Source organism: Scyliorhinus canicula, chromosome 6 (assembly GCF_902713615.1).
Source record: "Scyliorhinus canicula chromosome 6, sScyCan1.1, whole genome shotgun sequence".
NCBI classification, from domain to species: Eukaryota; Metazoa; Chordata; class Chondrichthyes; order Carcharhiniformes; family Scyliorhinidae; genus Scyliorhinus; species Scyliorhinus canicula.
The window spans coordinates 79,597,259-79,609,362 of record NC_052151.1 but is presented as its reverse complement, the minus strand read 5'-3'; the positions used below and the strand labels follow the sequence as shown (position 1 = coordinate 79,609,362).

Here is a 12,104-nt window from a genome sequence, read left to right as displayed (position 1 = left end):
TTAGAATGTCCTTGATCTTGTTTAGCCATGGATGTTTTTTACCCCTCTTGCCATCTTTCTTCCTCACTGGGATATATTTTAGTTGTGAGGAATCGAGTATCTCCTTAAACAACTGCGATGTTCATCAGCTGTCCTACCTTTCAGCCTTCCTGTCCAATCTATTCAGACCAAATCTGCCTACCTTTGTTTAATTCCAGAACACTAGTGTGGGACTCTACTTTCTCGCCCCAAACTGAATCTCGAATTCTACCATACTATGGTCACTACTCACAGATTCACAGAATACTACAGTTCAGGAGAGGCCCTTCGGCCCATCAAGTCTGCACCAAAGCATGAAAGGCCCTGACCGGCCCACCTAATCCCACTTGGCAGCACTTGGCCTACAGCCTCGAATGTTATGATATGCCAAGTACTCATCCAGGTACTTTTTAAAGGATGTGAGGCACCCTGCCTCTACCACTGTCCCAGGCAGTGCATTCCTGACTGTCACCACTCTCTGGGTTAAAAAAAAAAGTTTTTCCTCAAACCTCTAATCCTCGCACCCCTCAATTTGAACTTGTTTCCCCTCGTAACTGAGACCTTCATTAAGGGGAACTGCTGCTCCCTATCCACTCTGTCCTTGCTCCTCATAATCTTGTACACCTCAATCAGATCACCCCTTAGTCTTCACTGCTACAGAGGAAACAACCCAAACCTATCCAACTACTCTTTATAACTTAAATGTTCCATCCCGGGCAACATTCTGGTGAAATCTTTTCTGCACCCACTCCAGGGCAATTACATCCTTCCTATAATGTGGCAACCAAAATGCACACAGTACTCCAGCTATGGCCTCACCAAAGCTCTATATAGCTCCATCATGACCTCCCTAGTGGATCCTTACCTATGAAGCCATTAATTAATCCCTCCTAATTACAGAATATCAAATCCAGAGTAGCCTGCTCCCTGGTTGGTTCCCCAATATACTGTTCCAGGAAACAATCTTTAATGCATTCAATGAACTCTGCCTCCAGGCTACCTTGCCAATTTGATTCAGCCAGTCTATGTGCATATTAAAATCACCCATTATTATTACCGTACCCTTCTTGCAAGCGTCCAGTATTTCCTGGTTTATCCTGTGCCTCACTGTTAACTACTGTTTGAGGATCAATAGATTACTCTTACCGAAGGCTTCTTCCCTTCATTATTTCTTATTTCTACCCAGACTGATTCCACATCCTGATCTCCAGTGCTTATGTAATTTCTCATTACAGCACTGATCCCTTTCCTCATCAGCAGGGCGATGCCACCTCCTTTTCCTTTCAGTCTGTCTTTCCAAAATACTCTGACCCTTGGATATTCAATTCCCAGACCTGGGGCGAAATTCTCCCCTACCCGGCGGGGCGGGGGGGTCCCGGCGTAGTGGAGTGGCGCCAACCACTCCGGCGTCGGACCTCCCCAAAGGCACGGAATTCTCTGCACCTTTAGGGACTAGGCCCGCGCCGGAGTGGTTCCTGCTCCGCCGACTGGCGCCAATGGCCTTGGGCGCCACGCCGACCGGCATCGGGGCTGGCTGAAAGGCCTTCGCCGATCGGCGTGAGTCCGCGCATGCGCCGGAGCGTCAGCAGCCGCTGACGCATCACCGGCGCTTTCCCGGTGGAAGGGGTCTCTTCCGTCTCCGCCATGGTGGAGGCCGTGGCGGCGACGGAAGAAAAAGAGTGCCCCCACGGCACAGGCCCGCCCGCCGATTGGTGGGCCCCGATCGTGGGCCAGGCCACCATGGGGCACCCCCCGGGGCCCGCTCGCGCCGCCTGCTCCCGCCAGCACAGAGGTGGTTTAAACCACATCGGCGGGAGAGGCCTGACAACGGCGAGACTTCGGCCCATTGCGGGCCGGAGAATCGCCGCGGGGGGCCCACCGATTGGCAGGGCGCGATTCCTGTCCCCGCCGATTCCCGTGTGGCGTAGAATTCTGGCCACGGCAGGGGCAAGATTGACACCGGCCCCGGGCAATTCCCGGACCCTCCGGGGGTCGGAGAATTCTGCCCCTGGTCTCCCTGTAACCACGTTTCAGTAATCCCCACCAAGTCATAACCTTTTGTTTCTATTTGCGCCGTGAGCTCATTATGTTTGTTACGAATGCTTCCTGCATTTAGATACAAAGCTTTTAAATTTGTTTTAATGTCAAATTTCCCTACTCTTTTATAGCTCCTTGGAGCACACAGTCATTCACCTTTTCTGTCCCTCAATTTTATTTTCTGGTAACCATCCACCACATTTTCTGGTAACCCCCCCCCCCCCCATTTAGTTTAAAGCCCTAGTTACGCGATTTGCTAGGACTCTGGTCCCAGCATGATTAAGATGAAGAACGTCCTTTCGGAAGAGGCCTCCTCATCCCATGTACTGGTGCCAATGTCCCATGAACTCAAACCCATTTCTCCCCCCCACCATTATTTGAGCCACACATTTACTTGTTTAATTTATTGACTCTGTGCCAATTAGTTCTATTTCGTGGCTCCAGAGATTATTACCTTTTTGGTTCTGCTTTTTAATTTAGCTCCTAGCTGTTCATATTCCCTTAGCAGAACCTCTGTCCTTGTACTAACTATATCGTTGATATCTATGTGGACCACGACAACTGGATCTTTGCCCTCCATTTCAAGTTCCTCTGTGACCCAGATGCGATATCCTGAACCTGAGCACCTGGCAAGCAACACAACCGTCGGAATTCTTGATCTTGGTCACAGAGAATAGTATCAGTGCCCCTAATGAGACAATCCCTGATTACGACTACATTTCCTTTCTCTCTCTTCCCCTGCCCCACTTGAATGGCTCCCAGTACCATGCTGTGTGGTCAGTTTGTTCATCCTCTCTGCAATCTCTGTTCCAGTCCACACAGGGAGCAGATTTCTCAAACCCGTTGGATAAGAATAAAGGCTGAGGCTCCTGCAAACCAACCTCCTGGGTCCCTTTACATCAGGGGTGGGCAAACTTTTCCGTGCAAGGGCCACATTCAGAAATTCACAATTTTAAAGGGCCGCATAGTATATTAATTAATAGTCCCGGTTGTAACCAATTAGCGTGCGGCATATACCTCAGCGCTTCCCCCGGCGGCATCCTGCCTTTAGCCCTCTTTTTCTCTACTTTTCAAAAATGGCGCTTCACCCGGTTATGATTCTGGGAGCCTCATATAGAACATAGAACAGTACAGCACAGAACAGGCCCTTCGGCCCTCGATGTTGTGCCGAGCAATGATCACCCTACTCAAGTCAACGTATCCACCCTATACCAGTAACCCAACAGCCCCGCCCCCCCCCCCATTAACCTTATAAAAAATATATAAAAAATTAAAAAAAAAAAACATTTTCTTGGTGGGCCGCATAAAGACCTTTGGCGGCCCGCGGGCCGTAGTTTGCCCACCCCTGCTTTACATAATTCACTCACAGCCACATCTTCCTGTCCCTGACCACTGGCTGAATTCAAGTTAGTTAGCCTAAGGGGTGTGACTGCCTCCTGGAACACAGTGTCCAGCCAGCCCTCTCCCTCGTGTGTTGCAGTGTCCGAAGCTCAGACTCTAGATCAGCGGTGGGCAAACTACGGCCCACGGGCCGCATGCGGCCCGCCAAAGGTATTTCTGCGGCCCACCAAGTCATTAAAAAAAAAATTAATTTTTTTTTAAGGTTAATTGGGGGGGGGGGGGGGGGGGGGGGCTGTTGGGTTACTTACTGGTATAGGGTGGATACGTTGACTTGAGTAGGGTGATCATTGCTCGGCACAACGTCGAGGGCCGAAGGGCCTGTTCTGTGCTGTACTGTTCTATGTTCTATATGAGGCGCCCAGAATCATAACCGGGTGAAGTAATTATTTTACTTAATATACTATGCGGCCCTTTGTGAATTGTGAATTTCTGAATGTGGCCCTTGCACGGAAAAGTTTGCCCACCCCTGCTCTAGATCATCAACGGATTTGAGAAGTCTGCTCCCTGTGTGGACCCACAGCACTTAAGCGTTCTCGGGGATGGGCAACAAATGCTGGCCCAGCCAGCAATGCCCACATCCCATGAATGAATAAAAAAAAGAAATGTTTTTTCCAGGGATTTATAACACCTCCGAGGTAATGTGAATGAGAATTGGCTTGTTATTATGAATTGTTTGGTTTTCTTGAATTTTTTGTGTTCCAGATGTTATTTTTAATCGCTAACTTGAATTTTTCACCTACCCGACAGCCAACCACACCAGATTAATTTAGTGATTCGAATCACTCCTTCCTATTACTTGCCAGTTTGTGATCTGTTTTGGCCCTCTGTTCCAATTGAAGAATATTTTTGCGTTTTCATTCACCTTTGGTCTTATCAACCAAACTGCTTTTGACTTACACACATGTAATCAATCAGATATTTGATCAGCCTTTGGTGTGATCAGTTATAACATTTTGCCATTCTGTGGCATGACACGACAGATCGGACCGCAACAAGATTTTATTTTAACTAGATTGGCCTAGCCAGTTTATTTCTAGTTACTTGGACTGACTTTCACTTTGTTTTGATATTACTGGCTGTTATATCCGTGGTGGTGCTGAAATTAATATAGCTGTAAGTTTTTGAATACTCGTGGATAAGGACAAGAGCTGTCCTCGAGTGAGGGTGCTAAATTGAGGGAAGGTTAACTACATAACAGAATTCGGCAAGAGTTGAAGAATGTGGATTGGGAGCGGCTATTTGAGGGTAAATCCATATTTTATATGTGGGAGTCCTTTCGAGACCAGTCGATTGAGTGCAGGATAGGCATGTCCCTGTGAAAATGAAGGACACAAATGGCAGGATTAGGGAACCATGGATGACAGCGGAAATTTTGAGACCAGTCCAAAAGAAAAAGGAAGCATACATAAGGTCTAGCATATTTACAGACAAAGCTTTTAAAGAATACAGGGAAAGTAGGGACAAACTCAAACTGGGAGTTAGGAGGGCTAAAAGAGACCTTGAAATGTCATTGGAAAGCAAGGGCAACATCTCAAGGCCTTTTATACATGTTTAACGAGCAAGAGGGTAGCGAGGGAAAGAGTAGGCCCACTCGAGGACAAAGGAGGGAAGTTCAGCATGGGGCCGGAGGAAATGGGCAAGATCCTTAATGAGTACTTTGCATCTATATTCACCAAGGAGAGGGACATGACGGATGTTGAGGTTAAGGATGGGTGTGTGAATACTCTAGGACATATCAGCATAATGAAGGAGGAAGTGTTGGATATCTTAAAATGCATTAAGGTAAACAAGTACCCTGGGCCGGATGGGATATATAGGCTACTGTGGGAGGCATTAGAGGAAATAGCTAGGGCCCTGACAGATATCTTTGCATCATTTTTGACCGCAGGTGAGGTTGCAGAGGACTGGAGAATAGCCAATGTTGTCTCTTTGTTTAAGAAGGAAAGCAGGGATAATCCAGGTAATTATAGGACAGGGAGTTTGACGTCAGTGGTGGGGAAGCTGTTGGAGATGATATTGAGGGACAGGATGTATTCACATTTGGAAGCAAATGGACTTGTTAGTGATCGGCAACATGGCTTTGTGTGGGGAAGGTTATGTCTTACCAAATTGCTGAGGTTTTTGGGGAGGTGACAAAATTAATTGATGAGGGAAAGGCTGTGGATGTTGTCTATATGGACTTTAGTAAGGTGTTTGACAAGGTCCCTCATGGCAGACTGGTACAGAGGGTAAAGTCGCATGGGATTCGGGGTGTGCTAACTAGATGGATAAAGTAAGAAGTCTTACAACACCATCCACACCATAGATGGATAGATGGCTTGGCAACAGGAGATAGAGTAACAGTGGAAGGGAGCTTTTCAGAATGGAGTTCTGTAACTAGTGATGTTCCACAGGGATCAGTGCTGGTACAACCTATATTTGTGATATATAAAAATCATCTGGAGGAAATTGTCTGATTAGCAAGTTTGCAGATGACACTAAGACAGGTGGAATTTCAGTTGGTGAAGAGGACTTTTTGTTTAAGAAGGAAAGCAGGGATAATCCAGGTAATTATAGGACAGGGAGTTTGATGTCAGTGGTGGGGAAGCTGTTGGAGGAGATATTGAGGGACAGGAGAATACAGCTAGATTGGAGAGTTGAGCAGAGAAATAGCAGATGGAGTTCAATCCGGACAAATGTGAGGTGATGCATTTTGGAAGATCAAATTCAGGTGTGAATTGTACAGTAAATGGCAAAACCCATAGGAGCATCAACATACAAAGGGATCTAGGTGTTAAGGTCCATAATTCCATGAAAGTGGCAATGCAGGTGGATAAGGTGGTCAAGAAGGCATACGGCATATTTTCCTTCATCGGCTGGGGCATTGAGTACAAGAATTAGCAGGTCATGTTACAGTCCAAAGATGTGCAGGTTAGGTAGATTGGCCATGCTAAATTGCCCTTAGGGTCCAAATTGCCCTTAGTGTTAGGTTGGGTTACTGGGTTATGGGGATAGGGTGGAGGTATGGGCTTGGGTGGGGTGTTCTTTCCAAGAGCCGGTGCAGACTCGATGGGCCGAATGGCCTCCTTCTGCACTGTAAATTTTTGGAAAAAAAAGTTGTGTAAAACTTTATTTAGTTGGAATATTGCGTGCAGTTGTGGTACAACACTACCAGAAGGACAATAGATACTTTGGAGAAAGTGCAAAGAAGGTTTACCAGGTAGTTGCCTGATCTGGAGGGTGTTAGCTATGAGGAGCGGTTGCATAAACTCAGATTGTTTTCCTTGGAAAGATGGAGGCTGAGGGGAGACCTGATGAGAGGTATAGACAGGATGAATAGTCAAAAGCTTTTTCCCAGGGTTGACGGCTCGATTATAAGGCGGCGCAGGTTCAAGGTGAGAGGGAGAAAGTTTAGGGGAGTTGTGTGTGGAACGTTTTTCATGCAGAGAGTAGTGGGTGCCTGGAAAGTGTTGCCAGTGGAGGTGGTGGAGGCGGGCACGGTAGCAACATTTAAGATTTATCTTGATCGACACGTGAGCGGGCGGGGAATGGGGGGCTTACAGATCGTCTGGGCAATAAGTAGTAGGTCTAAATAAGGAATCTGGATCGGCACAGGCTTGGTGGGCCGAAGGGACTGTTCCTGTCCTGTAATGTTCTTTGTTTTCTGTTCTTTTTGAACTGATATTGATGAGAATAAAATTGCTGTACTTGTCGTATTTAATATTAGGATCATGTGGTTTCACTTTACTCCATTTTTCAATTTAAAATGAAAAAACTTCGGTGAAAGAAATAAATTCCAGGTTTGTAAGACAAACGTGACCACTGGAAATACATAGAAACATACATAGTCAATAGAAGCCACAGGAGGCTGTTTGGCCCTTTGAGCCTTCTCCGCCGTTCAGTATGATCTTGGCTGATCATCAAGTTCAATACCCTGATCCCACCCTCTCCCCATATCCCTTGATACTTTTAGCCCCAAGAGTTTTGTCTAGTTCCTTCTTGAAATTACTCAACGTTTTCACCTCAACTACGTTCATTGGTAGTGAATTCTACAGATTTTCCACTCTCTGGGTGAAGACATTTCTCCTCACCTCAGTCCTCAAACTATGACCCCCCCCCCCCCCCCCCAACCATCGGGAACATTATTTCTAAATCTACCCTGTCTAATCCTGTTAGAATTTAATAAGTTTCGATGAGATCCTCTCCCTCTCCTAAACTCCAATTAATATAATCCTAACCGACTTAGCCTCTCCTCACATGTCAGTCCTGCCATCTCAGAAATTGGCCTGGTAAACCTTTTTACACTCCCTCCATAATAAGAACAAAGATCTGTAGAGGGACAGGTAGTATTAAGGAAGCAGGGGGGCTGCAGAAGGATTTGGACAGGCTCGGAGAGGCAAAGAAGTGGCAGATGGAATACAATGTGGAAAAGTGTGAGGTTATGAAATGAATGAAATGAAATGAAAATCCCTTATTGTCACGAGTAGGCTTCAATGAAGTTACTGTGAAAAGCCCCTAGTCGCCACATTCCGGCGCCTGTCCGGGGAGGCTGGTACGGGAATCGAACCGTGCTGCTGGCCTGCTTGGTCTGCTTTATAAGCCAGCGATTTAGCCTTGTGAGCTAAACCAGCACTTTGCACTTTGCAAAGGTTATGCACTTTGGAAGGAGAATGGAGGCATAGACTATTTTCTAAATGGGGAAATGCTTAGGAAATCAGGAGCACAAAGGGACTTGGGAGTCCTTGTTCACAATTCTCTAAAGGTTAACGTGCAGGTTCAGTTGGCAGTTCGGAAGGCAAATGCAATGTTAGCATTCATGTCGAGAGGGCTAGAATAGAAGACCAGGGATGTACTTCTGAGGCTGTTTAAAGCTCTGGTCAGACAGCCATTTGGAGTATTGTGAGCAGTTTTGGGCCCCATATCTAAGGCAGGATGTGTTGGCCTTGTAAAGGGTCCAGAGGAGTTTCGCAAGAATGATCCCTGGAATGAAGAGCTTGTCGTATGAGGAACGGTTGAGGACTCTGGGTCTGTACTCAGTGTTTAGAAGGATGAAGGGAGGTCTTATTAAAACTTACAGGATACTGTGAGGCCTGGATAAAGTCGATGTGGAGAGGATGTTTCCACTTGCCGGAAAAACTAGAAGCAGAGGACACAATCTCAGACGAAAGGGACAATCCTTTAAAACAGATGAGAAGAAATCTCTTCAGCCAGAGGGTGGTGAATCTGTGGAACCCTTTACCGCAGAAGGAGGCCAAATCACTGAGTGTCTTTAAGACAGAGATAGATAGGTTCTTGATTAATAAGGGAATCCGTGGTTATGGGGAGAAGGCAAGAGAATGGGGATGAGAAAAATATCAGCAATGATTTAATGGCGGAGCAGACTTGATGGGCAGAGTGGCCTAATTCTGCTCCTATGTCTTATGGTCTTATTCTTCCTCCGGTAAGGACAGCAAAATTGCACAAAATACTCCAGGTGTGGCCTCACCAATGGCCTATACAATTGCAGTTAAACTCTGGGCGCGATTCTCCCATATGGGGAGAAATCGTAAGGCTGGCGTCAAATCCGGGCGGGTTTGACGCCAGCCCCCCCCCCTTCCCGACCGGGAACCGATTCTGGTCCCCGGTCGGGGCTAGCATGCCGACGCCGTAAACTCCGGCATCGCGGGCTTAACGAATTTCGTTAAGCCCGCTTGCCAGAGTTAGCGCTGGCTGACGCGTCATATGACGTCAGCCGCGCATGCGCGGATTGGAAGACTCCAACCCGCGCATACACGGATGACGTCATCGCGCATTTGCGCGAAACCCGCGCATGCGCGGGCTGGGATGCCCCTCAGCCGCCCCGCGAAGTGATACAGCGGGGCGGCGGAGGGACAAAGAGTGCGCGGGCATCGGGCCCGCTGCCCACGATCGGTGCCCACCGATCGCGGGCCCATGGCACCCTTGGCACGGCCGTGGTACTGCCGTGCCAATCGGTGCCATGGTTTTAAAGATCGAGAGTTTACGGCCGTTTTTACGAACGGCCAGACCAGGTGTGTTTGCCGTTCGTAAAAACAGCCGTAAAGGGCTGGGAACTCGGCCCATCGATCAGCTGAGAATCGCTGCCGGCCGTAAAAAAACGGCGGCAGCGATTCGTATCGGGAGTCGGGTGGGGGGGGGGGGGGGGAGAATAGCGGGAGGGCGTTGGAACAGCGTGGCCGTAAAATTTTACGAGCCACGCTATTCTCCGCACCGTCGGGAGTGCGGAGAATCGCGCCCTCTATTCCTGTACTCAAGTCCTCTCGCTATGAAGGCCAATATACCCTGTTGTAAAGCTTGGGATTCTGAACCTCAGTTAATGAGTTCATACATTTGTCACTGAATAGACCAATGTTTTTAAACCCAAACTATAACTAATTCCAGCACACACACATTACAGCCTAGTGAGTTTTATTGACCTATATTTTTTCAGGAATTATGTTGCTGAGCTTGAAAAACTTCTTGGATGTGATTATTTACCCACATTTTTGAAGAATATCATTGTTACTGTGTGAGAATGATATAGTGGTATATCTGCATTCATGGAATGTAATCAGGAGTTATTGGTAATTGTTGGAGGGCAGGTAGCATTTAGACACCACCTTTTTAAGGCAATTTATCTTTTTTCCTCTGTTCTAGAATTTGACACTTTGTGCAGACTGGGAATCCCAGACCCTGTGAATTACATAAAGAAGCGATACAAATCTGCATCGTTGACCACCTTGAAGGCCGTTTGTGTTGGACGAACTATTGTAGATCAAGTAGAAGCTTCAGTAGAAGAAGCTATCCGATCAGGCACCTGGATGGATGTACAGGTACTGCTTTTATGACACACTCTCATTAAGTAAGCTTTCTAATTTCTGGCTCTACAATAAAGGAACAAAATCTAATTTTATAAAGAAAATAGACGATATGCACTTTCACAACATTTTGAACTGTAATTCGTCAGATTTGGCAATGGAATGTCAATTTTTAAAAAAGTTTTGTGAAGGCATTTATTATTTCTTTGTTCATAAAATGGAATTGGAACACTATCAGTCTTTTTATGAACTTGCGTTCCTAGTACTAAGTGTATATCAACACATTTGAGCTGTTGCTCCCTAACTCACCCCAAACGTCTTCTAAAATTATCCTACTGTGTTGTATGTGCCAAGAAAGAGTGTGATACTGCATGTATTGTTCCTGGGTCAAACCACAATAGCCTTGTTCAATAAAGCTACTGTACCTAATTGCATTTATAACAGATGTATGCTGTGGTGTTGTGTTCAACATTTTCAAGAAGAATCTGTTAAAAATATTAATTACAAAAAGTATTAACTTTTTTTTGTTAAATTTAGTTATTTTTTTTCCAATTAAGGGGCAATTTAACGTGGCCAATCCACCTAACATGCACATCTTTGGGTTATGGGGGTGAAACCCACGCAGACACGGGGAGAATGTGCAAACTCCACATGGATAGTGACCCAGGTTCGGGATTCGAACGGATCCTCAGCGCCTTAGTCCCAGTGCTAATCACTGCACCGCGTGCTGCCCTAAAAATTATTAACATAATTTAATTGTGACGCCTCCCCCAAATGGAAAATGAGGAGAACTGTCATGGTTTGCAGTAATGAGCAGTTCCTAATACCATCTGTGGATGGTACCATGGGCAGCATGGTAGCACAATGATTAGCACTGTCACTTCACAGCTCCAGGGTCCCAGGTTTGATCCCGGCTGGGTCACTGTCTTGTGCGGAGTCTGCACGTTCTCCCTGTGTCTGCGTGGGTTTACTCCGGGTGCTCCTGTTTCCTCCCACAGATCCAAAGATGTGCAGATCAGGTGGATTGGCCATGTTAAATTGCTGTTAGTGTCCAAAAATGTTGGGTGGGGGTTATTGGGTTGTGGGGATAGGGTGGAGGTGTGGGCTTAAGTAGGATGCTCTTTCCAAGGGCTGGTGCAGACTCGATGGACCGAATGGCCTCCTTCTCCACTGTAAATTCTATGAAATCTATGATGCCATATACTTAATGTTACTAACTACTTTTCACAATGAAACACCAGTCTTCCTTACCTCTAGAAAAACATTCTTTCATGATATAATCAGGATTTTTTTTTCAGATGATAGATAGAGAAATACAGCACAGAACAGGCCCTTCGGCCCACGATGTTGTGCCGAACTTTTGTCCTAGGTTAATCATAGAATTTTGGACACTAAGGGCAATTTTTCATGGCCAATCCACCCAACCTGCACATCTTTGGACTTGGGTTCAGATGAGTTCAGTTAAGGAAAATGGTGGGTGCAGTTCTCCCCCCAACCCCACCACGCCGGGTGGGAGAATCGCTGGGGTGCTGGGCGAGTCCCATCACGCCGCCCCGGCAGCCACACATGATTCTCCCACCCACCCCCAAACCAGCGCGGCGTGATTTACGACTGGCCCCTCGGAGAATCGCAGCTTGCCGTTTGTAACGGGCGAGCGCCGATTCTCTGGCCCGGATGAGCCGAGCGGCCTGCCCAATACAGCGTGTTCCCGCTGGCGCCGTCCACACCTGGTCGCTGCCAGCGGGAACAGCGCGGGAACGCTGGGGGGGAGGGGGGCGGCCTGTGGGGGTGGGGGGGGGGGGGGAAATCCAGCACCGGCGGGGGTGCGGGGCTCAAAAGGGGTCTGGCCCGCGA

General features: G+C 47.2%; 1 protein-coding gene across 2 annotated transcripts in view; it reads left to right on the top strand.

Moving 5' to 3' along the window:
* The window catches only part of ufl1 (UFM1-specific ligase 1), an 87,557-nt gene that overhangs the window by 37,377 nt on the left and 38,076 nt on the right, over positions 1 to 12,104 (top strand). For both annotated transcript variants that reach the window (XM_038799552.1, XM_038799553.1), the window contains exon 9: positions 10,090 to 10,265. In XM_038799552.1, coding sequence (XP_038655480.1) covers positions 10,090 to 10,265 — 176 coding nt within the window. The remainder of the gene's footprint in view (positions 1 to 10,089; positions 10,266 to 12,104) is intronic.